This window comes from Poecile atricapillus, chromosome 2 (assembly GCF_030490865.1).
Source record: "Poecile atricapillus isolate bPoeAtr1 chromosome 2, bPoeAtr1.hap1, whole genome shotgun sequence".
In the NCBI taxonomy this organism is placed as follows: Eukaryota; Metazoa; Chordata; class Aves; order Passeriformes; family Paridae; genus Poecile; species Poecile atricapillus.
Window position 1 is genome coordinate 101,878,360 of NC_081250.1, and position 27,803 is coordinate 101,906,162.

The 27,803-nt window shown below is 38.3% G+C and overlaps 1 protein-coding gene across 1 annotated transcript in view; it reads left to right on the forward strand.

The window, feature by feature from the left end:
- Positions 1-27,803, forward strand: part of PIEZO2 (piezo type mechanosensitive ion channel component 2) — a 287,977-nt gene that overhangs the window by 111,324 nt on the left and 148,850 nt on the right. The window contains exon 4 of the mRNA XM_058833220.1: positions 24,213-24,255. Coding sequence (XP_058689203.1) covers positions 24,213-24,255 — 43 coding nt within the window. The remainder of the gene's footprint in view (positions 1-24,212; positions 24,256-27,803) is intronic.

Consider the following 27,803-nt stretch of genomic DNA (forward strand, 5'->3'; position numbering starts at 1 on the left):
AATCTCAGAATCTCTGCAGAGATTAATAAGAGTGGCGCGTACAAGAATTGAAGTAGAACCGAAGCTCCTGTTATGCTATTTCACATGGCAAATACCTCTGAAAACCTAGGAAATGACAGAAAGGCAGGAGACTTGGCTTTAAGGATGTAACATTTCCTGTCACACTGATTTCATCATGTACTGTTTCTTGCATAGGTGATGTTCAGCATCTGAGCCAATATATATAAGAATAATCAGAAAGAGCTTCCCTATGGAGTCATGAAGAGCTTGAGACTAAAAAGAATGCTTAGCTCTAAAAACTGTAGGGAGATCCAGATATGGTGGCCCAAATATGGTCATTATATTGGGTCCTAGAAAGGTGTGTCATTGTACAGTATTACCAATGGCCATTTCTTACTGTCACTTCAGTGATTCCAAGAGTCAAGAAGGTTTAACATGTGGAGCACATCCAATGAGAAACTTTTAATTAATCAAAGGTGTTAGCATACCTTTTTTGTCTCAACAGAAACTTACAACAATAGCTGATTCTGTACATGAAAATTAATTTTCCTTTAATTCAGTGCACATTGGATGTCAACATTTCTTCAACACTTTCCATGCAGCTTTATGTAGCCTGGAAATTTATGACTGGGGAAACAGAAGCTTCTGTAATTGCTTCTTAGGCATGCATGATAAGTCCTGCTTAATTTCCTGCTGGGTGTTACTACTTAGCAGTTTGGAAAGTTGGTGTTCATTGTGCTCATGGACTCTTTATTTCTGGACTCACAGGCTGCCACATGAAAACTGTGAAATATTCTAGGGAGTCACTTTGAGGCATGGTACATAACTCCTATGTATTATGTGATTCTGCTGTAATGATGTTGGCATACATGCTTGTGTTTGACCGTTTGAGAGAACTTGAGGTAGGAGGTGATCCTTCTCACTGCCACTCACAGTTTGTACTTTTGACAGCCAGAATTGCATTGGAGAGAAGACCTGTGAAACTGTTGGGTGGCCCTTGGGGCTGTACAGCTTCTTTCTGAAGCTGATGGACTTTGGAAGGTGTTCCCAAGGTGCACCCAAGGAAGCACCCAATGTACATGATGATGCTGTGATGCAAACTGGGACAGTTCTCTTTTTAGTGTCGCATTTGTAGCTAGGATTACTGCAGGGCAGTAGAATAGAAGTGTGACCATCACTGTCAGCTTGTTTTAGGGCTGTTTGTAGGAAAGATAGAGCAGCTGTTTTCTGTCTCCCTCTATCCTCTTAAAGGAAGAGGCAGAAGTAGCAAACACAAGGAAGAAATCAAGGCCAGCTGTGAAGAAGAAGGCACTCAATAAAACTTGAATAGATGAGATGAGAGCAGAATGTATGTGTGAAGGAAATAAAAGCAGAAGAGAGTAACTGTTTGTTGATTTATACTCGGGGTTAGTGCTGTTAGTAAATTTAAGGAGCAAATGTGCAGAGTAGGCTTCTACATTTTTATAAGTAGCCACTTGCTTTCTGGTCTCCTGGTATACAACCTTTGTATGAAAAAGCTTATCAGCGTACATTTCAAACTGCTTTTAAATTCCAAGTTACTACAAAACATGTTTTCCATACTGTGAAAAGTTCTTGAAGACCAGCAAAATCAGAAACCGGCTGCTCAGATGATTGCAGTGAAAAAACTTGTCTACAGGGTCAGACCTTACTCTGACCCCAAGTTATCATGGCTCATTGGCAGAGTTTGGGTGTAGCAGAAAGAGGTATGTAAGGACAGCACTACAGTGCTTTAGCAACCAGCATCTCAGGGCTGGTGTAGGGACCATGTTGAAATGTTCCCTTGTTGATCATTCAAATCACTGTAATATAAATATTTTAATGGGGAGTCTTACTGTGGTAATACTATTCAGGAGTAGGAAGCTATATATTTGTGTGTTGGACACTGTTTAGACAAATACTTTCCACTGAGAATAAATATTTCACTTTATTTCTGGGGATCTGTCTCTTCTGTTTGGCTGTTTACGTTGTTAAGGATTGCTCTTCATCACGTAATCGTGTTGAGTATTTTTAGAAAACCTGACTCGTCAGTGTGATGCTCTGAGCCTTTGCATTGCAAGTTTGAGAGGGGTTAGTCCCTGGGTCAGAGCCCTTAGGCTTGATCCTTCTGCACCTCTAGGGGATTTAGCTGGAAAGTAAACAGCAAATCGAGTTGAGATGATGACAGCTGCTCACCGCAGCCACTCTGCCACGGCTGGACCACCAGCCAGGCATCTCAGCTGCAAGGACAGGTGTGTTGTTGTGTCTGGGGGTGGCAGCTCCAATGGGCCATCCCTGGCAGTGCAGAACCCCAGTGGGTGGGCTTCCCTGGGCAGTGTGGGCTAGGGGCTGCTCTGGACAAAAATGTGGTCTTGAGGTTAACCTCTAATTGAACAGTCTGAGTTTACTGAACCCTTCATGGAAGCTGTGACATGAAACAAATCACCCTGTATACAAAGCAAAAAGTGTTGGTCACATAAATAGGGCTTGGAGCCATCAGGAAAAAATGTTTTCTTGATGGGGTTGGACTTGAGGTTCTTTGGTGGGCTCTCCTGCATCAGTGTGTTAGAACATAGTCCTGAACCTGGGTCAAATACAATTGGAACTTGCATGCTTTGAGTTTACTTCCAAATGGAAAGACTGTCTTAAAATTCCCTCCAAGTCCTGCCAGATATACAAGTCTAAATCGGTAACCACAGAGGATGACAGAAAGTGCTGTTACCTTGCACCGTTTGCCAAAGCAATGTGCGGCACATCTGTCAAAGATTACTCTTAACAAAGAGCAAAATAACTAAGAACAACTCCGTAACACTCACAAAGGGTGAAAAAGTATCCTTTACATCTCTGGAAGGAGGAGAACTCTGAATTTTGAAGGGTAGACTTGATTTCCAAAGTCATAAATATCCCCCTTTTGTTTCATTTCAACTCTTGTGTTTTTCCTGATATCTAGGTCTGGAACATACACATATATGAATCCACTGTGTTTAGTGCTGAATTTTATCATACTAAATTTCTTTAGGGGTTTGTTTAAAGCAATCAAGAAACTGGATTTCAGAGATGTTAAAGTCATCATCTAGACTAAAACGAGAAAGATTTTCAAAAGCATCAGTGAAAGGTGTAGTAAATGAACAATATTTCATAAAAAAACTGTAATCCTATTTTTATGTCTAGAAATAGGGAGAGTAGAACACAGTATCTTTCAAAGTGATTAAGAGAATGAACTTGATTTTCAGCTGTCATCAGGTATCATCAGCAGATTTTAAAACTGAAAACAAGTTAAGCACAGTTTTCACACTGAGGTAGTGTAGAACACTCAAAAGTGTGCACTCCAACCAGTGGCTGTCAAAAGCTTTATCGAGCTTTTTGGGGTGTAGAAGAGTGAATGGAAGTAGTTCCTGAAGGAAATCAAGAGTAATGTCATTCAGAGTACATTAATTAGTCATTAATATGCATATAACTGTATATTTAAGTATATATAGTCCTGCATTTTAACAGTAGATAGCCAGCCCCCACTGTAGAGGACACATTGATAAGAACTGATAGTGTATTATGTTCTTATGTTTATATATCACCTTACCTGCAGTTACTATGGTCCAAAAATAAATAGCAAATTGTTTTTCATGGTGGCACAAAAATTGGTTTTGGCACACAAATTTAGAATGTTGAAATGGAAAAGGATGATTTTTGACTCATCCTTTAGAGTCAGCAGAGTTTGACCTTGTCATGGGATTGTGTCCATGTGATTTGTTGGTGATACCACAGTTGGCTACATAGCAGGTTCCAGGAAATTCCTGCTTTTTTTAGACCCCACAAATTTGTCTGTGAATAATGTAATGTTTCATGAGAGAACTCATGTTATCTTCACTGTAGACATGTCGAAAGACATAAATTATGCCCAGAATAGGCTCCACTCTAGAGTCTAGTAAATTACCAACATTCTTAAAAAATACAGTCTTTAATTGTGCCAAACTGGATTTTAATCCTAGAAAAATCTTACCTACACCTGGAGGGTGTGGTGGTCTAGTAGTAATTAAACACAGTTGCAGTGTGAAACTTGTGGAATTACAAAGACATACTGATGAAAGTCCTATAGGCACCATCCCTGGAAGGGTTTTAAAAAAAACATGTGGATATAGCATTTGAGGTGTGGTTTAGTGGTGAACATGCTGGTAGTGATGATGGTTGGACTTGGTAATTTTGGAGGTCTTTTCTAACCTTACTGATTCTATGAATCTGTGATTCTATGACACCCCAGACAAACATGGCAAGAATGAAAAATAATTGGAGCTGATGCTGTTGTGCTGGCAACAATTCCAGATTCGTAAAAGTTACTGGTTTCCCAGTTCTCATTATTTCAGAGATGAATATTTACATAGTTATTCTGGACTATCTGATGCTTTATGTTTGACTAAGAATAAAGTACAAGACTGGCAGAAACACTAACAATCAGTGCTGTGTGAAGGGGACAAGAGATGCATTTTAAACTGCTATCAGATTGTGCTGTTTCTCTCTGTTTATATAAACACATGCACATTTTCATCTTGAGGGGCCTCATTCATTACAGCAGGAACTTTTTGTGATTATTGAGTTTTAGTACTGCACAGCAACCTGTGCAATTTCAGGAGTCAGGCTGATTGAATTACCCAATTAGACAACCTTGCTAAGTGGGGGAAGAGGACAATTCAGCACCATTTTTTCAATAATAAAATTCCATGAAATTGTCCAAGGTTTAGAAAGCTGTAAGTACCAATGAGGAAGGAAAATGTGCTCTAGTGATCAATAGCATAGAAGCTCAATTTCTTTGACTCCAAGTAAGGGGCTTCCAAAAATATGCATAGACCAGGCAAGATTACAGGGGATGTAATACTTTGAGGTCTAACAGAAAAAAACAAAAAGCAAACCAACAAAAAACAACAAACATCACCTCCCCCCCCAATACACACACAAAAAAAAAAAAAAAAGAACACCATAAAAAGAAAAGAAAAAAAAAAGCTAGAGGTCTTGTTTCGAACATGGAAATAACATTAGTATTGTTATCCACAGTGCATGGATTAGTCACGCAGTAAATTAAGAATGGAGATAGTGAGCAAGAGTGATTTGTTGAACTTGCACTTTTGCACTTGTTCAGATGCTCAGGAAATATGCAGGAAGAGTGGATATATGAATATATGACAGGAGAAGGGAAGGTCAGTAGATGGACATGGATGTTCAGAGTCCATAGTGGGCTTGCTTTTCTGAAGTCCCTTAGGCTGCTACTCATGCAGTTGTTGCCACAGCAAGATTTTGTGGAAAGGAATAAATAATGTTTAGCCACTGCACTGAATTAAATAAAATCTTCAATTTCCAATAGTACTTGTAAGTGCCATTAAAACTTCTATGCAGCTTTTAAATGAAAACTTCTAGGAACTGGTAGAGATCATGTATGTCTTGCTGACATGTAGATGTGAGCCATGGTTCTGCCCAGTGTAGCAGTTCTACAGCCATGCTGAACTGGACCCCTCTTCTACTACTGTACTCTGATCATATCATAATTTTTTGAAGGATCCTAACCAAATTATAAATTTCAGCTCACAAAAGTGCATTGCCTTGAGAGTGGAATACCACCTGCTCATTACAATCCTGTTCTCTCAACAGCCTTTCCACAAAGGATTACACAACACCTATGACACATGAATTTTGAGATTGTTTTTATGGCTTTTCATATCCCCACTGAAACACTGTCAGAATTCTCTCATATATATGATAAAAAGGAAAATTCTGAATAGGGAAGTTCACAGAATCCATATCCATAAAACAAAGGCTGGAATTCTGATAGAGTTCCATGAACATCTGGAAAAAGTCAAAGATGGGTTTCCATACCTATTTTGTCTTTCTGGATAACACTAAGAAAATGATATCACATTTCCCTTCATAGTTCATAGTTCCTGTTCGTTTTTGTTTTTTTTTTTCTTAGCTACAGTGAAGAGTGAAAGGTTCTATAACAGCAGCTGGAGGAATTGACAATAAATATTGTATTTTATCGGTGGTTGATGTATTAAGTCAGAAGGCAAAAATCAGCTTCAGCTTGTTTTGCTATGTAATTTTCTCAGAGAAAAGCAGAAGATTTTACCTGTTAAGTACGGGCAGATCTTGATTTCAGAGATTTCTCAAAACTTGTTTCGAATATCAGGATTTTATTATTTTGGAAATACTGAGTGCCAAAAATGTAAAATTCACTTATTTTTTTTTGCAAGAGTTAAATTTTGTTTTAGAGTAATACATTAATTGTGAACACCATTAAAGACTTTACTAGGATATTAAATTAAGTAAAGAATATTTAACTGTAAATAAACATTTCATTAGCAAGGAAGGACATATCCTTATAGTCATAAAAGTGATGCTGTATATATCATTGCTGATGCTGCAGCAACACACTGCAATGATGTACCACTAGTGCTGGGTTAGCAAGAGAGAACTGCTTGCAGGGTACCTCTGTACTTCCTAAATGCATGAAATTTTTCCTTTTTTTTTCCATCTCTAAATCTTTTACATATGTTAACAGCAGTTCTCTTTTACATGAGCAGGTAGAGGTGCTTGTTAGACTGGTCTGTGGAGCAGGATGCAAGGCTTAGCTGGGTGTCTGCCCATGGAGCATTTAACAAGTGCCATCACAAAACCTTCTTTCTGTTCTCACTGGAGAAAAGATCTAGTTGTGAGAGTAAAGAGAGCTTAAATATGTGGCTTACACGACATTATACTAGGTCTCCTGGGATTTGCCAATACGTTTTTGGTATTTAAAATAAAATAAAAGCCTACCAGATTATGGAAAATGGGATAAATATTTCTCAAATAAATAAATAAATAAATAAATAAATAAATAAAGTATTATTATCTATTTATAATAAATAAATTTCTCTTTAAATATTGCTCTGCTTCCCTCTCTGTCTTCTGCATGTCACACAGTGACTGCATTTATCTGAAACTTTCACTGTTGTGTTCTCTTTTCTGAGTTAGGATCACTGCCAACATGATTGCTCTTTTTTTTTTTTTTTTTTGTTATGTTACTGTTTGTGGTACAAATAGCTACTTTCCCCTTGGAGTTGTACTTTTTTTTGGCTGTGTTTGATTCTGAGTTAGTATCCTCTATATTTGGGTCAAAAAATTTGGCTGCTGTAATTTTCTATTAATATTAATAAAAACCACCCATCCCCCTAGCATATGGGATGCAGAAGACACTGCTCAGCAAGCTGTTATAAATCTCAAAAAGGTTTATGAGCTGAAAAAATTGAGTTTGGAGAGGGGAATGTAGACTCTGCAATTTCCAAATGCTGATGCTAAATCCATTCAGATGTAAATCAAACCCATCAGGAGTGCTCTCCTCTTTAGATACTTTATCCTAACATGTGTTTCCTCATTATTCCTTCCTCAGTTGGAGGTTGTGTATGAAAGCTGTTTAAATGAAATAAATAATGTATTCCTATGAAGAAGATTAGTATATTTTGGAACTCAGAAATGGAGAGAAAAGTTAGATAATATTTCAGCATAAATAATAATGTGAGTAGGTTTGTTGTTTTTTTGGAGTTTGAAATTCTTAGTCCAGGATGTGGATCTTTAGGTCATAATCTCTCTGTATGCTTCCCAGTGTTTGGCTAGGCTTTGAATGATCTTTCTAACTGGAAATCATGTGCTTCTTTGTGTAGAGTCAAATAATCTTGGCTTTAAAATGAACAGTGTTGACATATGTTTATCTATGTTCATGTATATTTAATATGTTTTCATATGTTCACATACATTTTACCTGGAGATTTGTTTTAATTGGTGTGACATTATCCCACCTGATGCCTCTGTTTTAAATTTCATTACATTTGTTGCACACTGAAAGTACCTTATGTTAGAAGAGCTTTTGTGGCTCCATCTACACGTCGCTATTTTGGGAGACCTCTGTGACTGGTCTGTCTCTGCTGTTGCTCTGTCTTGGGAATTCAGTGTTGCTTTTCTGTTAAATCATTGGCATTCAGTCAAGATATGCCCATTTGTAATTCTGTTTCTTGGGATTTGCGACAATTCAACTTCCTTGCTGTCAGGCCTTGGTTGATATCTACAATATCTTTATGTAAGTTCTGAAACACTGTAGCTTCTGTGGAATGATGAAGATGAGGTTGAAATATCTCATCAAATAATTACTAAAATCATTATTGGAACATTTTTTTAACAGAGTGATAGCTAAACTCTGTTCAAATGCCAAAGTCTAATATTGTCTTACACAAATGACATAAAGAAGGACCAGGACCAGGTCTTATGTCATTATCCCAGCTCATAAAATGTTAGACTGGATTTTGTCAGCAGATGTCATCATGGCTGTGCAGATACATCCCAGTGATGGAAGAACACATTCAAGATTGATGTATTTTGACCATTGAGAGTTAAAACTCCTTGGTGCACGAGAGACTGAGCAGTTGCTGGAATAAAAATAAGATTTTCAAATTTCCTTGCATAGACAGCTTTTTCTTATTGCACCAACCACCTACCCTTGAGCATACCTTGCCTGCCAGCCCTTGATAATAAACTTTTCTGTGTGTGAGCATTTATTTCTTACTAAGACCAATTTAATGAGCCAATGATCTACTTTCTAACCTGTTTTCTTACCTTGCTGCTTTTATTGGTCCCAGGAGCAGATTTCATAGAGTTATCTCAGGGCCCTTCTTGGAGACTTCCTCTTCAATTTGTCTGTCCTGAGTCTCTGTGTTGCTCAGTGGTTGTTTCTTAGTACAAAATACAGTATTTCACCAGTGCAAAAGTCTAGTAGGAAGTAAGACTCCAAAAGACCTATGATGATACATAAAAAAAAAATCAAGCAGTAGGGTACCAGTTATGTAAGCATTTAATGACTTGAATAAATATAAAATTTTATCTGAAATATGTCTCTATCTGCAGATGTTCTCAGCTGTGGATCTAACATTTTTCTGATATAGATTCTGCTTGTTCCTAAACAGCAGCTTCCTCTTTCACCAGGGTAATTTTCCAGTTTCTCAGTAAAGGCAGAGAATTCACCTTTCTCAGCTAATTTGGCTTTTATTGGGTACAAACCTTGACAGAGGATTGTTTTCCACATGCATGTTCATTCACTGTGGGCAGTGCAGTGACACACATAAGAAGATGTACAGAGTACATCAGGATCTGCTTCCTTTTCTATCTGTAAAATCACTTCCTTTGGTGTAATCTTGTACCATTATCGCTACTTGTCATTTAATGCAATTTTCTAAACTGGCCAGTTGCTTTATTTATGTGCCAAACATAAGTCAGCCTCTATGGAGGCAGCATTCATTAACTGTGTCTATGTTCAATTTGCTCAAATATCTTCACATGCTGTATTTGGGTTTCTTCTGAAGTGCATTTCCTGTTACAAATGTGTTGTGTACACCCTCCCTCATCCTTTGGCCTGTCACAGTAATAGGACAAATTTATTCTTTATTCTTTATTCTTATTTTTCTCCCTGTGCATATTTGCTTGTGATTCCTGGTTCCTGCTTCCTGAGATCAGCAGGAGGCCTCCCAGCATAAATACTTCTTGCAGAAATGCAAATGCTGTTGCTTGCTTGTTTGTCACATAAACATCTGACCTGAGTATTTTTGTGGCCCCTTTCTGTTGACACTGAAAGAATCTCTTGAAAATGAAGTAAATAAAAATATGTTTAGCCTCATAATCTTATAGTCCTGATACCACTGCTTGGCAAATCCACTGTTGTCTCAGTGGCTCACCCCAAAGGCTCTCAGGACATTTCCAATATTTTAGGTGGACACAGAGGTTCTAAATGTTAGGTTTCAAGGCATTTGGAAACAGCAGTGAAAAAATGTCTCTTCTTCAGTGTCTTCCAATACTAATGGGGAAAATAGCATGGAGAGAGGGAAAGATGTGCTACGCAGTAAATCAAGAAGACATTGTTTGTTAATTTTCTCACTTCAGACAAGATTTGAGTTCCTGGAGGAGCTTCTCCAGGACACAGCCATCATCTACTGAAGGCCAGCTTCAAAGAGGAAAGCATAAGAGAGAAGATTTGAGTGAGAAATGTGTGGGCCTGATACAAGAGGAAATGGACAGTGTACATTTCCTACTCTGCCCCTTAAGGACTACCTAAAGAGAAACCTCCTCCTGTCTGAGGAAAGATGAGAAGCTGCAGAAGCAGATTATTGAGTGTCATGATTCAGGGTTGTGTGCCTCACTTTAGTATAGCCTAGAACCTCCTTTTCTATTAGCCCTTCCTAAAACACTGAAATTTAGCATTTCCTCCAGTTTTTGTGTCCTGTCTAGGTTGCATTTTTCAAGGCAATCACTGTGTAGTTCTGTGTTTTTACACGGCCCTCGGCTCAGCTGGATCTCACCATTTCCTGGCCCTTAGACAGTGCTGGTGCCAGCAAATCCCCCAGGAAAGATATTTTCCTTGAATTTAGAAAGAAAATTGAGAGAATTGAATTCTTGGCATAGGAATGCACAAAATGTGAGATATCTTAAGAGCAATGGTTTAGATCCCTGATGAGCTTGTTCATAAATCAAAGTGCAGAATTTGTTTCTTGGCTTCCCTTTGACATGTGAGATGGCAACACATTAAAGCGACTCTTTATTTTCCTTTTTATACTTTTAATTTTTCATTGTCTCCTGTGAAATTCAGGATTTGTCTTGGTTTAATGCATACTTTCCAGCATACAATGTAATAGGAAGTTGTGTGCAGCTCTCAAAGCTAAGAGATAATTCTGCTCACAGCTCCCACATCACTCCACGGTAACTGCTAAGAGCAGCTGTGCAAGAGTTGGGGCCCTGAATTATTTAACAGAATTTAAAAAAAAGACCTAATCTCCTGTGTCAGCCTGTCTGTGCTTCACTGTCAAAATAGGGCCAGAAGGAGGTTGGGCTGTCTAGTGTTTTTCAGGGTCCATAGTTCATGTGCAAAAACATATCAAACAAAGTCACTTGTTTGTGCCAGGTTTTTCTGTGTGGAGTATGGGCTATTATTTTTGACATAGTGTATGTAATTATTTCTTCACTGTGGTGTAGAAAAGAATCCATTAGTTATTCCTAGTTGAGGTTTGACCCCCTCAGAGGAATCACTTGAGCTGGCTTGTTGCATTTGCGTTTAACTGGCAGCTCCCACCCTCGCCCTTTGACTCCTGGTGTCTGCAGGCACCCGGACAAGTCCTGCCGGACACTCTGCTTTTGGGACTGGTGCTGTGATGCAGAGAAGCTGGATTAAGTAGGGTCGCATTGGGAGTTAAGATACGATTTGTCCCACTGGTTTTGGCATGACTCACATTAAGTAGAAAATTAGAACCTCATGCCAAACTTTTGCTATTCACATGCTGAAATGGAGCAGTAATTTGTTTTATATGTACTAACTGTAATTGCTTACTAGGTTTGACAAATGTATTACTAATTCAACAATTGCTGCGTTACGAGGCACTAATGGGAAAAAATCTACTCAAAGTCTATAATCTCTCTCGTAAACCAACCCTTAATTCTGTAGATAATTTTGACTGAAGCAGTATTTATTTGAAGCTAGAAATTGCTTTGAAATCTCATCTAATGTGAGACTAATGCTCGATGAGAAAGTAAGTCAGATTAGTAACCTCTAAGGTTTCTTCTTCTTCTTTTATCTTTGTTCATAAGTAATTTTGAAGGGACTTGTTTCTTGTTTTCTGTTTGGGTTTTCCCCCCTTATACTAGAATGTGTCCAGTTCTTCCCACTTGAGAGAGAACTAAATCTCTTGAGCAGCTTGAATACAGCTCTTCTACAACTGCAATAAATACTTGGTGGTGGAGCTGATCTAGTGCAGGAACTTGGATATGATAATCTTTGCTCTTGGAAAGAGGCAGAGAATTGGGTTGTATAAAATAAATTATATCTCTGTCTCTCTATCTGCACATCCAAACTCAGTGGTGTGAGGGATTTCCTTTGACATTTGTGGACTACTCTTGGGATTCCCATGTGTTTTATCTCTGAAAAGCTGGTCTTGCTTTCCTCAGAAATGTTGACTTTTTGGAGTTCTTGACATGACTGGTTCTTCAAGTCAGAGTCATGAAGAGTCCAAATTTGCACTCCTGCTATAGAGGTGAAATATTAGGGTGGGCTGAGGAGGAAATGAAGAGGAAAAGAGGGAGTACAGTTCACTCTTCTGTGGATTTAAGATGTGGCAACTAACACATAATTATTTTTCTGTAAAGAGCAAATAACAGTAGCTGTAAAAACTTACTAGCAATGTGGTTCATTCAAGTTCTAGAAGATATAAGGTGAATTTGAGTAAATTCTAGATAGTGAATAGCTTTCCCCCCTTATAAAAATCCCAAATGTTTGAATCATAAAATCAGTCAAGTTAGGTTAGGCAGTGACATTTGCTACCTGATTGAGGTGCCTTTTCTGGTGTACACAGTTGATAGTAAAAATAACATTTAACAAAATTTGACAGCAATCAGAGAAAGTTTCACAGACACCTCCAAAATCTATTAAGTAGTATTTGTTTTTGGTCACATTTCTCACCTGACCAGTAGCATGGAAGCTTTGCTGTATTGGATATTTGCCAAACCATCCACTGACCCTTTTATTGTATGTTCCTATTTTGTTAAGAATTAATGACATTAGTATAAAATTGATGCTCAAGAAACCAAAACCTATGCAGATTGTGGAAGGTTGGTCCTTGTGAGGTTACAAATCTTCTGAAGGGATTACATGTCCCAATTTTCTAAGTGTTTGTCCTGGTGATACAGTTTTAATCACCAAACCTCCACTGATGTGCCAGTGGCTGCATGTCTAGCTATGAATAGATGTGCCTAATGTTGGAGCTTTTCAGGTTTTCTCTGAGATGGAGTGAGGTGTGAGATCTTGACTGTATTTCAGTATCATCTTGCTTTGCAGCCTGATTTCAGAGACCAGATGTTATAAGGCAAACATCTGCGAGCACCAACAATTGCAGTATCCTTTTGAAGTGAGTCCCTCTTGCATCTCCATCTGCTTTGTTAATAGTACAAGGAACCCTCTGCCCTTTTTCTGTAGAGATATCTTCCCTCATAAACAGAACCAGTTAGGCATCATTTTGTCCTTCTGTCCTATGCAGATATGGTGATGACATCAAAAGTGTAAAAACGTGAGGAAATCCATCCTGAAATATAGTTCTTAAAGCTGGATGGAATATTACTGAGACTCTTGTTGAAGTCTTACTACTTTACATTCACTGGCTGTACAAAACAAATGCCCGAAAGTGTTGATATAGAAATTATTATTGTTCTTATTTTTTTTTCCACCACTGAATTTCCTTTCCGGATTAGTAGTTGGATAGAGTGCTATGAAGGTTCTAGACTGTGAATTTTTTTTCTCATGCAATGTGTCTTCAAAGAAATCACTCCAGATAAAATGCGAATGACTGAAGTTTAGATTAATTTAGATCTAAATTAAGTTTAGATTTAATGCAAATGTTTACATTCACATCTTTTTTCAATAGAAGTCAATGTTTTTATGTATGACTTGTTCTTGGTTAGAAATCTCTCTCTTTTATACTTTTGAGCCCATTTTCCTATCAAATATATTTTTTCTCTCCCTTGTGTCTGTACTTTCATTTCAAAATGTAACAGGTTCAGTGTCCCCCAGTGCTGTGAATAGCTCACATTTGCAACTGCATAAAAAATATGCCATACATTTCAGCTGGGAAGGACAAGAAATTTTAATAGCCTTTAGGCTTTGTGGAAAACGTTGCCAAGATACCCAGAATTGTATATTCAGGGTATTAGTTTTTTAAAACTGATGCAGAAAAAAGTTTGGGGGGAGACAGTTTCAGGAAGTGGGCCATATACTTTAGACAGGCTCTCTTGAACTTGTAGCATTTTTGTTGGGTATTATTTTGAGCAGAAGAAGAATGTTTCAAAGAAGTTTTTTAATACACCCTTGGAGATGCTTTATAAACTGCTTATTCTCTAATACTGCACCTGTGTTCCATCAGTTGATACACTAATCCCACTGTGGGACCTTCCAGTTCTTCAGACCTGCTTGGATCAGAAAAACTTGCCAACTGGCAGCAGCTTTGAAGTGTTGCTGTTGTTGGCTGTGCATCTTTGAAAAGAAGCAAACAATAAAGTGTTTGTCCTTTTTCTAGTAGGCCTGATGTAATATCACTTCTAATGAAGCAGCACGTGAATAAATAAAACACATGATTTAAGAATGCATTTGAGAGTCACACATCTAAACAGCCCATGATTTCTGTAAAATGAAAGTCCCTGCTGAGTAGAAAATTTTTACTGCTCATCATTTTCTTCAGTATTCACTCAAAAGGTATGACTCTCTTAATACCCTAATGAAGCACTCAAATTAAACACATTCCAGTGAGGACAAAATAACCACACTTGAAGTAAGTGTGAGAATACTCTTATCATCTAATAGCATGTGAGAATGGCAAAGGTTTCAGTGCTTTTATTGATTTTTTTTGGCTTACACTTAGCCAAGCAAACGAAATGGGGAGAAATTACTCTTAATACTTCTAATTAAGCCTGTAACTGTAGAAAGAGCAAACTATTTGTAAACTGCTTAAAGCACACAGATAAAAAGTATAGAGTGCTTTTAAAAATGGAAATTATTAGGCAACCCAGTGATTTCTTTAATTTGCTGATAGTGCTTATCCTATTTGTGGCATATTAATTAAGTGTTGGGAAATGATCTTCTAGTACACTGAATGTAATCCTGCAGTCTGTTATAGATGAAACTAAGAACAATCACATAGAGCTGGATCCCTATGAAACCTGGCTGGTTACAACTTTCACTGTTGCTGTTCCATAGGTCATGATCAAAGCACAGATCTGTAATATTCACCTGTGGCTCTTGTTCCCAGCCCGTAGTAGTGAAATCCAGTGGATGTTCTGGGCGTGCAGTGGAGCAGATTTCAGGTGGCAAAGTGTGTGACTCACGTCTCTCCTGGCTTGGCAGGTGGTGCTGAAAGCTGTGCTGTGAGTTGGAAAGGAGAGGTGTGGGTGAGCAGGGGGTCTTTCTGCTGTTGGTGTGTCTCAGCACTTTGAGTTTCCCAAACTCCTCCTCACCACCCCCATATCCCTGTGGACTCCTCCCCCAGTGAGTGGTAGCAGTGTTTTAAAAACACTGATATATAGGAGCAAGGAATTGGGCTGGGTCTGTGACTGGAGCCTCATTGCCTTCTGTTTTCTCCATTCTTTTGCCAGTTTTGCTTTCACTGAGCACCCTTATAGCTACATAGTCAGGTCTCTCTTGAGTGAGAGGGATGGGAACTAGAAAGCAGAAGAGCTTTGCTCTTTCTCATCTCACAGACTAGAGCTTTGTGAACATTTGAGTGAAATCACTGAACTGCAAGCTCTCTAAAGAGAAAGAAAATTAAACCAAAAGAAACCCTTTGTTCAGCGCTTACATATTTATACTTGTCAGCTGAGCTAGATGAGACATCTTCATGTTTTCTAAGGAGGAAAAATTCTTGCTATCATAGCCCTGTCCTGGTGGTTTGGGTCTGTGTACCTACTTCACAATACTGCCCAGAGGAGCACAACCTTCTGCATCCAGATTTCTTCTCTGAAGGAATCTCTGGGAGTGAGCCAGCTTCCATGCTCTGAATGTCTTGCTGCCTGATGCAGCCATTGCTGCCGTCTCTTAAGAGCATGCAGACAGAAGGAGGGTTTGAAAGTGTTGTTTTCTGCTTCTGTGGGAGGTGGTGTGCTAAGTTTGTACACGTCTCAAGCCTGTTTTCTGAAGTTTATTCTGGGTATCATTCTTCACACAGCGCTTTGGATCTTCGTGTCATATCAGTCACTAAAACAAATTTTTGGGTGGGTTTTATTTTGTTTTGTTTGTTTTTGTTTTGTTTTTTGAAAGTTGAGAATGTGAGCAGGACTTTATGCCTAACAACAACAAATTACTGTCTTCATCATACTATGCAAAAATTTCCTTAATCTCTGAGGGCAGTGATGTGAATGAAATGGTTCTTGAGTAACTTTAGGGGAAAAAAACCCCCAAAATAACAAAACAAACAAACAAAAAACAAAAAAAAAAAACCAGAAAGCAATTTTCAGAGAACAGGCATGGTTTACGCGGTGTGGAGTATGTTGGTGGAGTCAAAGTTGCCACCACTGGAATACTGGGAATACTGGGGTTTGTTGTCATGGTATTCCTCCTGTTTCTGTGCAAGATTTTCTAGTTTCCTATTCTTATTTATGTCATCCATAATTTCTTGTATATAAATGTGCTACTGCAGACACACTTATTTTCCCCTTCCCATGTGTCTATGCTGAAAAATCTGCGAAGAATTGTGTGCTCACTTTCCCTCTCCTTCAGATGAGACAAAAAGACAAAATGAGACAATGAGAAGCAAATTCCTTGTGCTGGTACTCTGGACACATTCAACTCTGTAAGAAACTAGGTTGATGTTATTATTCATAACAGTGTACTCTGTTAAAATCAAATAAAAGTTAAGCAGAGGGTAGCTCTAGAGGTTGGAAGGATGCCAGTCACACTCTGAAGTTAAGACCTTGCCTCTAAGACACTTTTTAGCAGACAGAGCAGTGTTGCTTGGGATAGCAGATGAGAAAATTTTTCTGCCAATAAAAATAGAGAAAAATCTTATTTTCTTCAGGCTTATAAAAAATAAAACTTAATATGAGTTTTCTTTTACTTTTAAAATGAAAGCAAAGCCAGTCTTCCATATTTGAAAAATGACTCATTAAATTATTATTTGTCCTTGTCATAAGGTCTGGAGTGAACTTTGATCCTCTTAGACTCTGTGACTCTCTGGCTTAAGGTTGGCAATCCCCCATGGCAGCAACAGGAAAAGTATCCTTCCTTCAGGACTGCTCCCCAGAGCCCTGACTGTATTTCTGCTGTAGAGAAGAATAAGAGATTGACCATATCTAAGGACCATCTGACTTGTTGCCCTTTATTCCCTTAGTGGGATTCTGTGCTGGTAAACTGCAATGCTCTGCTCTGCACATTGTTTCCTTTTCCTCATCCATTTCTTAAGTGCTCTACAATGATGGGGAAAGGGGGGCAGTTCTATTTCAAAAAGAAAAGTGAAAGACGGCAGAACGAATTCAAATCTGAAGTGTCCTTGGAAATTTGGGTTAAAACCCACTAACCAACCGTTACAGCAAACAAATAGATAAATAAAATATTAAACAAAAGCAAAAAAAGCCCTTTCCATTAGCTAGCTGTCTCGAGTTTCACCTGAAATACATTCCCCAAGGATATTCTAGTGCTTTGGGTTTTGCTGTTTTGCTGCCTCATTGAGAAAATAAATTTGAAATTAAATGAGGTTAAAATAAGAGTGGTTTTAAGCCTGTGTGTGTTTCAGGGGAAGATTGCCTTCAAGTGTTTCTGATATATCTAAGCAGATGAAAAAAGTCATGATTCTTACAAAAATTATGGAACCTGTCATCCTTGTGAAAAAGCTGACAAAAAAAAATTGTGAAGCAATTCAGCCAATTTAAATTTGTTTTGTTACCTGTGTATCATTTAAAAAAAAATTGTCCTGGGAGAAAAAAAAAGGAAAAACATACTTTCCCACATTTCCTTTCTCCAAGTCATTATTTTTTCCACGCATCTCTTAACTTGCTGTTTAATTATCATTATCTTCATGTATAGAAAATGATTTTTTTTTTACTGTTCCTAATTGCTGTTTATTTCAGCAAACTATCAAATCCCATTAACTCAGTGCAAGTCTTTCCAGTTATTTCTATAGACTTTGCATTAGGCTCAGAGACACAGGTTTTACCATCAAGCACAGCGAGCTGGGATCTGCCCCTGCCTCCAGCAAGATGCTGGATCAATTATATCCCAGGTGCACTAAGGGGTGTTTCACATGTCATTGTCTATCTTAAGTTACATGGTCAATTTAGAAAAAAAAACAATGCTCCCCCAGCCCCCCAGTTCTAAGTGCTAATCAAGATACTGAAAAAAGGGTATATGGATTAGGCCTGTGAAGCAGCTGGTTTTAGGGTCCCCACTTCTCTGTGAGAGCTCTGCTGACACAAATCTGGACCCCCAGAGCTCCCAGAGAAGCCACAAGCTGGAAGAGGTGACTCTTCCCATACAGCTGCTAATCACTTTACCACAGCCACTGTCTTCTTAATGTTCACCTTAAAGCAATATGCATATGTGTGCACACACACAAATGTACTGCACTTTGCTCTATATTCCTCCTCTGCTCATTTTATTAGCAAAAGTTCCCACTCATTAACATCTCCTTAGAGGAGAACTAGCATTTCTGATGATGATTATTTTTCCGGTTAACATGGAATGAGTCAAGATTTCTTTTTTATTGGAAAGAAATTTTTGTATCTCTTGATAGTAATTTATTATTTTCCTCAGAGGAGAAAATACACAGTAAATCTTTCCCATGACATTATTGTGGTGGGATCAGATTTGTGCTCTTTATTCAGTAAAAAAATCTGTTGAAAGCTGGTATGAGTGGAAGGCAAGTAAAGACTTGCAACATCTGATCTTTCTTCTTGATATGACTCTTTCCTGGTATGTAGTCAGCAATCACTTTCTTCATCTAGACAGAATCCTGGACCACTGGCCCTAAGTTTCTATTTTACTGGTGGTTTTATTCTCTTCAGCATGCACAGCAAACTTTAGCAGTCCAGATTTTCCCTTACTTCTGCTCCGTAAGGAGTTGCTTTAAAAATTAAATAATCTGCTGTCTTGCCTTACACATTTGGCTCCCTGGGGTTTCATAGGGAGTGTGGCAGTGCTGAGCATCCAGTCCTACTCTGTGCATCAGAGCAGTAGAAAGGTCCCTGCTCACTGCAGTGGATGGGATACAGCCAAAAAACAATCTTAAGGGTGAGCACCCTGACCTGCCCCTTCATCCCTCAGGGTGACTCTAATTGTGAAGGTTTTCTGGGAGCACTCCAGGACAGGCACAGGGACTGGTGGAGTGAGCTTCATGTGTCTCAGCAAGTGGCACGGTGTTATAGGGGTGAAGCATTTGGTGCAGAGTCCTTGGCTGCCATGTTTGGATGTGTTTCGAGCATTGGCTAGCTCTGCTCTGGTCCTGCAGACAGAAAAACAGCTGGTGGCTGAAACACAGCAGTTGGGTCCTTGGGCTATTCCTTAGTTTCATGTGAAAGGAATCCAGTTTTTATGCACTCAAAGATCACTCTGTTGTGCAAACCACAGCATGGTAAGAGATTTGCCCAAGAAATATTCTCCAGTTCTGAAGTAAAACATCAGCATGAACACAGCAGAGCAGTAATATGCCATACTAGGAGATCTTATGCTAAAAGAAAGTGTTGTCATTATCCCAGGTGATAGACTGGTGATAAAATTACAGAGTGATGAGTGCAGGGTGCAGGCTAAGTGATTTGAATCAAGGGAAGTGTAAGAGAGCTTTATTTCTCAAAATAAACAGATGGATGCTAAATGGCAAGGTAGCATTATCTGATGCCCTTCACATGAGAGAAATTATTATTTCTGTGAGAATCATGTTGCATGTAATTAACTAGTGGATAGCCAATGTATGGTTAAGTAAATGTTAACAGTACCTCTATGGTACTGTCCAGCAAATAAGAAACAGTTCTTCCCTGTGCCACCTACATTTCTCTAGTCAAAACTACTGTTTGGTTTTATAAAACCTGTGGGTTTATATGTATTAAACACCAAAAAAGTAGGATTTCTGAAAAAACATAGTTTTTTAGTTTTTGTTTGGAAGAAGATAGAAGCTTGCCATTAGGAACAAGCTAAAGGCTTGTAATATACGAATATAATATACGAAGCTGCTGAAACAAATATGTTCCAAATGTGGCAGTTTTTATCAATTGCAGATGTGAACATTTCAGCTCATTAGTAATGGTAATACTTGTTAGTTACTCGTTTGTAAGTATTGAGGTGATGAAGGAGAACATACAGCTGAGCAAAGTTTCCCAATCCACTGAAAATAGATGGCAAACCCTCAAGTGGTTCATGTTGTCTGTGTGTCTCTACTGAAAAAACCTCTGTAACAGGACAAGCCAATGTGTTCATCTGATTTTTTAAGAGCTTTAAGGTGTGCATTCAAGAAACTCAGGTCCCCCAACTAGTCTGGCTGGGCTGGACTGCAAACTTCTGCCCTGTTCTCTACTATTTGAGAAGCAGAGTTGAGAGAAGTGGCACCTGCAATGGAAAGGTTTAGCAAAGTGTTTCTTTTCATTTCTGGAGTATTCTGTATCTCTTGAATATGTGAAAGGGTTTTTTCCCTTTTTTTTCCCCCCCTGTGGTTTGAAGAATACTAGTAAGTGTCACAGGCTTAAGATCAAAGTTTTGAAAATTATAGGAATATTCTAATCATTACAAATTCAGCTGTTCTTCAGAAATTCTTTTTCTTCAAAATGTTAGGATAAAGATCACTGAAGTTACTAATCCAGAAATATCTGAAGTATCATAACAGGTCACACCTGCATGTTACTCATGAGCTAAGTATGATGGGGTATGTCTGGTACCTTGCTTGTTCCTTCAGAGAGTCTGGTTGGCTCTCTGTGATACCCCACTGATGGGCTAAAAAAAAAACAAACAGCCCTTTTTAACTTTGGATTTATGAAATTAACAGGTATTTTGTCCTATTCCAGTCTTTGGAGATCTTCATAGAATTCCAGTTGTATACTTGAATTTTGACAGGCTTGCTTAATGCTTCCTGAAACATGTCAAACATTGTCTTTTGGTTCAATTAAGCCCTGTTTTTCCCCTCTGGTCCTTATGTCAGATCACAGTGAGAAAAAAAAAATGCAAGAATTTTTATTCTTACTGTTGGAAAGCCTCAAGAGCAGAGTCAGGCACAGGCATGTTGTTCTTAAAGTAGCCACAAACTCTGGAGAAACAAGAAGGCAGCAAGCTGTTGGTAATCACTGCATGCAGTCATGGGGACCGTGGGATCCTCAGGGACCTTCATGCAGATGTGCATGGGAATGCCATAGGATTCATGAGTTTCAATAACCATGCATGCCAGGCTTCTCCCTCAACAGCTACAGATCTCTGCAGCAGTGGCTGCATTAAAGGGCATGCATTAAAGGCATGATATGGCTCAAGGTGAATAGCTGTGCAACCTCCATGAAAGGACAAAAGTCACTTACACAGTATTCTTCCCCAACACTGGTCAGTTTGAAAACCCAGCTACACAGGGTGCTGGGTCATCTTGTTTAGCCTGTGCTTTTGTCCAGGGGTGGACCAGATGATCTTTGAGGTAATTTCTGACATGGTATTCCATGATTCTGTGATCCTGTGAATATGTTATTGTATGTTTTTCTTATTCCCACCAGTGTACTTCAGGAGCAAGGCACCTTCATGTTTTGTAAAGGTGAACAGCCTAGCAGTGGTGTGTGACTCCTCTCATCCACAGGAAGTTCATAGCAAGCAGAGAGTTATAACCAAGCCAAACTAAATATGGCAACTGCCATGTGAATGAAAGCCTACCTGTCAAAGAAGGCAACTTTTTGCTTAAGGAAGGAGTTCTGGATTTTATCTTATTAAATCTCATATTCTTATATTCTCATTCTTATGCTAAGATTTCATTGAGTGCCTATGTGAGCATGTTACCATTGTTCCTATTAAATGTGAGCAGAAATTCTGGAACAGCATTATGTTTCATTGCTTTGAAGAATTTTAAAACTAGACTGTTAATGTGAAACAGAATTTCTGGAATAAATGGGAACAGTTGGGCACTCTGGAGCAAATATTTGGAAAAAAAAAGCTTAATTACGTGGGTACCAGATTAAGGCATTCTTATAAATAGTTACTGTATTTTTGTTGTGATGGTAAAAAAAAGAAAGCAAAGGGAAGACACCTTAACTTACTGACTCAAGTGTAGTAGTTGATTGATTCTGAAAGTCAACAGGTGAATATTTTCTCCAGTGCCAGCAGGGAGAAAGACTTAATTGAATAGCCAAATTCCTATGGATTTCCTTGAGAGCAGGATCAAGTCTTTAATTCTTGATTAACTCCTTTTTGATTTTAATGAGAATTACGTGACTAAATCCTGTTTTATGTTTTGGAAGCAACGGGTAAGGTTTAAATCAAATAGTAAGTTTTCTAGACTTTTAATAGTGCTATTCTTTTTAGTGCTTCTGTTACCTCAGGGCATTTACTTTTGGCTCTTAGTGTGGTGTAGAAGTTGATACTATTGTGAATGGAATTGGCAAGTCTTAAAACACAATGTTTAGATCATAAACATTTTAAAAAAAGACTCCATAAAAAAGATTTTTTTTTTTAATATGAAATGTTAGTTGTGTTCTTGGCAGGCTTTGCCTCAGAGGAGTCAGATGCATTTCAAAGAGTATTCTGGTGGCCAGCTGCAGCCAAAAGATTATTTCAAACCAATGGAGACCCAATTCCCTTTCCTCTATAACTTTTTTCCTTTCTCTCTCTTTCTATCCCCTCCTCTCTCTCTTCAGTAGAACTCTCTGTATATATTACAAATGAAGTGTGGCCAGTGATGGGGTGAAAAATTCATACACAATTAAACATAACAGTGGAAGGCATAGAAATTTGGACTAAAGATGCCAGTACTGGTCTTTGCTTTAGGAAGTGCTGTTGAGATTTCTTTTCTTCAACACTCTTCAAATCTTCAGAGTTCAAAAACCATTGGCTACTCTTCCAGAGCCAGCAGGATAGCATAAAATATATGAAGAATTGCTTGTGTCTGCCCTGCACTTACCTTAGTACTGTACTGGCACAGTCATCTTTTTAACAATGACTTGATTCATAGATGCTGTGTGAAACCAGTTACACTCCAGAGATGAGAAGAAGGTAATGGGTTTGGAGGATACATTAATGGAGCAGGTCTTTATTTTAATCTCAATCATTCATAGTTCATTGTGATAGACATTATTTTTTCACATTTATTTGAAATAAATGTGTGAGAGTATTTCTTGTCCTGCTTTAGAGGAATGTCTTTAGAGGACTTCTTTTTATAAAATATTAACTCAGTGTGGGTCTTATGTAGTTGTGCAGGCAGAAGTCTTGCCCCACCTCAGGCAAACACAGGTGCCACAGTAGAAGCTCTTGCTACTCATAAAACAATCAACATCGCTCAGTTATTCCAGAACAGAATTTTACTTCATTTTTTGTCCCCATATAGTGAAGGTAGAGCTTTCTCCACCTTGATTTTGAAGTCTCTTTCTGCTGTGTGTTTTGCTGGATATGGGCCTGAAATCCCTGCCTGCTTTGCACTACATGAGGTCAATTAAAAGTGCTGCTTAATGTCACTCACAGGGAATCTTTTTCTTCCTGATTTATATTTCCCCTTAGGTGATGGAATGCGTCAGCAACAGGAATTGTTGTCACTTCTCTGATTTTGAGAATTCAATGAATGATTGAGATGAATCATTCAAAAAGAACAGTAGTTGCTTTTCCTGTTGCATTTCCCACAGGAAAATAAAAGGACAGAGAGCAAACTATGACTTCATGTCCTCCTAAACATTTGCTGAACAGACCTGCATGACTTGAGATATTTGTGCTCTTACTAGTCTGTGTTTATAATGACCTCATAATAGCAAAAAAAAAAAAAAAACAACACAAATGTCTGGCAAAAAGCAAAAAAACCACCAAGAGCTGAAAACTGAACGCCTGTAGTGCTTGCAGTGTTGGGGGCGGGGGGGGGGGTTGGTTTTGGTGAAAATCTATGTAAATTTTGTGTTAGGTGCATCAGAGATAATGAGGTCAATTCTTTGGATGAGTCTGCATGTTTGAGTAGTGTGTAGGGCTGAGTCCTTGATCATTTTGAGAAAAAGTCCTTTGCAGCTGTTTGTATGAAGGGTTAAACAATAAAGAAGGAATACATGTTCATGCTTTTGCTTAAAAATAAAAGGGCTGGATTTCAGAAGGAGCAGTAAAGCTTTCAGCAAGAATCAGGCGAACACTGCGGTAAAGTGAAGGCTGAAATGTGAAGAGTGCGTGATGTGAGATGTGAGATGCCAGCTCAGCGCTTCCAGATCACTTTGCTCTAGCAGAGGAGACCACCCTTGGAATTGCAGTGAACTGTAGCTGCTCTGCAATGCAAAGTTGTATAGGCTGATACCCCTCTCACTGTTATGTCACCCGGTGGTAGCCTCTCTCAACACTTCTCCACTCTGGGGAAAACGTGTTATTTACAAGTACTTCTCTAGGGGTGGAAAAATCTCCTTAATATACAGATCCCAGCTGCACAAGGAAATGAAAATAGTGTTCATACAAAAAGGGTTCTTTACTGAGGGTGTTTTTTTTTTTTCTCCTCTTTGTGCAGGTTCGACATGGGAGAAAACATTACGGCAGATTGGTTTTGAAAGGTAAGTCATACATTTATTTCCTTACCAGTGCAAAAAGGTAAGGAAGAAAAACTGCACAGGCAAATTTGTAGTTACTTGTTTTAGTTGATTGACTGTATCAACAACCTCAAATTTAGAGTGAAAGTCATGCAGTGTCATACACATATGTGTTCAGCTTTTCTGTTTGTGTCCTCTCTTCCAAGTCAATCTGAAGCAATTTATTCATCATATGAATTTGGCTCATTGTGTTGTTTGCTGGTGACTATAGAGCATGCTAGTATTAAAAAAAGGGACACACCTTTTGGCCACAAGTCTTACTCCTGAATGAAAATACTGCTCTCACTGATATTATTTTTTTCCATGAAACTTCTAATCTCTGACATATGAGTTGACAAAAGTAAATGAAGTTGAAAGACGAGCAAAGCTGACAGAGAGCTATTCAGCACCAGAGGAAAATTCAATATGCAGCATTCCTCAAGTGCAAGAACTTCTTGCAGACAAACTTAGCCACAAGGTCATCATACCAGAAACACATGTCTGTCCTGTAAGTTAAACTAGGTCAAGTCCAGTAAAGAGCGATGTAAAGAAGGATTCGGATGCTCAATATCATCTTTATTCTTCTACAAATGGTAAGCAGAGGAATCTGCTATCTTCTTGAAGTTCTGGAAATTGTTGAAAATTAAAAAACACTCTCAGTTCCTAAGTTTGATGTCCTCAAAGTTGTTGTTTTTTAAAAGGTTGGGGTTTTTTTCCCAAGTTACATCCAGTTTGGTTCCTGATGAGCATTTCATTCAGTGTGATACCACAGATGTCTGCAGGGCACTACAATAAATTATTGATTCTTTCATCACCCAAATTATAAATTAGCACTGATTAGTGTGCTTGTCTCCATCAGAACTAAAAAAAAAAAAAAAAAAAAAAAAAAAAAGTTTTGAGGAGTTCTAGGATGAATTGATACTCAGTGTCTGTGTTTTGAAAATAAGAATGGAAAAGGGTGAGTGTCTTTTTGGCCGAGTTCATTAGAAGTTCTGTGGTGGCAATTTCCAACTTGTGAGATGTTTCAAAACAAGAAGAATCCATACTGTGTATATGCCAGGTATGTACCACATGAAAGATGGAGAATTCCTAATAGACTAAGTTACAGCTGAGAAGCCTTCCTGGGATGAGGCAAATATGTAGAAGGGATTTCTGTGCAGATCCCATTATTGCCACTGTAGTTTGAAAAGCAGAAAGGTTTTTAAACAGCACTTGTGCACCTTGAGAGATTGATCATCACCCTGGGGTAACTTTATATGAAGCAGGACATTAGTTAGCGCAGATGCAGTGAAGATTTGAATATACTTTTCTTACCATAGTCCTAGAATTAAAGGTGTTCCCTTACCAGTTTTTTCAGAGAAGCAGCAAGGAGAAAAAAAGGAAAATTAAGTCCTTCATACAGATATAACAATTCAGATTTGGGGTTTTTAAAATAGTAATATTCATTATCTTACTCTTATGATCCTTTTTTTATTACTTATTTTTACTATACTTTTTACACAAGATTTTTTTATGACAGAAATATATCATAGAATCATAGAATGGCTTGGTTGGAGGTATCTTAAAGATCATCTAGTTCCTAATCCCCTACCATGGGTTGTTCAGAGACCCATCCAGCCTGGCCTTTAACACAAGGTGTGGGGCATCCACAACTTCTCAAGTTGGTTGACTAATTAGGTTATATAAAGGTTAAATAAAGATTAATGAGTATATATGTGAAGCTCAGCATTAACTAATTTATAGCAATATTTGCTTAATATCATATAGTCTGCTATTGCTTAATAAAAGTATTTTTTGTATCTCAAAGAATAGTCTCCAAAGCAAACATGTTCCTGTATGTAATACCTGGACGTTGGAATCACACTTTAGTTGCAGTCACAGGAGCAGAAGTCCTAGGTCTGCGGATCTCTCAAGGCTGAGAGAGTATTCTGGGGATGTATCACTACATCCTGTCCCTAATCTTATTCTCTTCGGTAGGAATCCCTTTTAGACCACCGATAGATATAGGTTAGTGGGCTACATTTATGTTAGCTCTGATCCTATACACCTGTTCTTGTGTTATTTATATAAACTCTAAGGAAAGAAGCAGCAGAAGCATGTCTGGCCATTTAAAATTCTGTTCTCTGCAAGCTTTTCACTTAGGCACATCTGAGTCAGCTGTGAAATATCAATAGCATTTAAATGTGTTGTTTGAGCTAGGACATTCTCATTCAGGAGGGAGGAAGCAAGATTTTTAGATGCAGAAAAGGAGACATACAACATAATGCCCTAAGGAGGAATTATCTTCGCTTTAAAGCTGGAAGATCCACATAAATGGCTCAACAAACTGTTTTAGAGTGGGCTGAGGAACAGGAGATACAGACAGTCAGGTTACATTGCAGGAAATTAATCCCATATAATTTGCAGGTGATGTCTTCACTGCTTTGTGGCTACATGCTGTTTATTCTGTAATAGTAGAGTGTTTACATTACTCTTGTCTTCATATCCTGAAAAACATTGTGGCACCAAGAGATCTGACTGCAAGGCTTTTATGTAAGCATTACTTGTGAGCTGAGGATGCTGCTTTTCATTGCAAGGGAAATTAAAAATGCTGGAGCTCAAGTAAAGTAGCTTTATATCCAGGAAATGTCTGGAGTTAAGAGCTTTTCAATTAAAAGGAGTATATGTAGGTTTGACAGATACAAATGAAGGTCTTTATGTTATTGATTGTCTTTTGAGACATTACAAACAAGCTCATTGTAACATACTATTGTAGTCACCCCCTTTGTCCAGCATGATCTAGACTGCAGCTCCTGACTGTGTTTTCTGAAGAACATTAAGGATCAATTTTGAGGTTTAGGAAAACTATTGTTTTGTATTGTGTTGTCCTATAAGAAACATGTTTTAAAATGCTGAACATGTGTGATACTTTCATGTCAAGCAAGCTGTCGCCTTAATTGTTTTTAAAAAAAATACTTAGTACAGCCAAAGCAAGTAGACTTGTGGATAAATAGGATGATTTTTTTGCAACTGTTTATGTGGGGATTATTGTTCATCATTGGTGCATATTATGGTGGCACCCACATATACATAAAAATGTCTGGAAAGCAGTCAGCTCTCTTGTTCTTTGTTCCAAACATGACTAAAAATTCATTTTAGAAGACATTGGTCACCTCAATGGCTTAAGATTTTTTCAGTCACATTCAGGACCCAATGAAAAATCACAGAATCATGGAATCAATAACACTGGAAAAGACCTCCTAGATCATAGAGTCTATCCTTTAAGCAAACACCACCTAGTCAACATAGCATTAAGTCATAGAATTATGTGCCACATCCAGTTGTTTCTTGAACATTTCCAGGGATGGTGACTCCACTGCTTCCATGGGCAGCCTGTTCCAGTGCTTAACCCCCATTTCTGTGAGGAAATTCTTCCTGCTGTCCAACTTGAACGTCCCCTGGCACAGCGTGAGGCCATTTCCTTGTGTCTTGTTGGGAGGCTCACTTGAAATCTCCAGTGGAATAGATCTGAACAATTAGCAGTGACTGTGCTT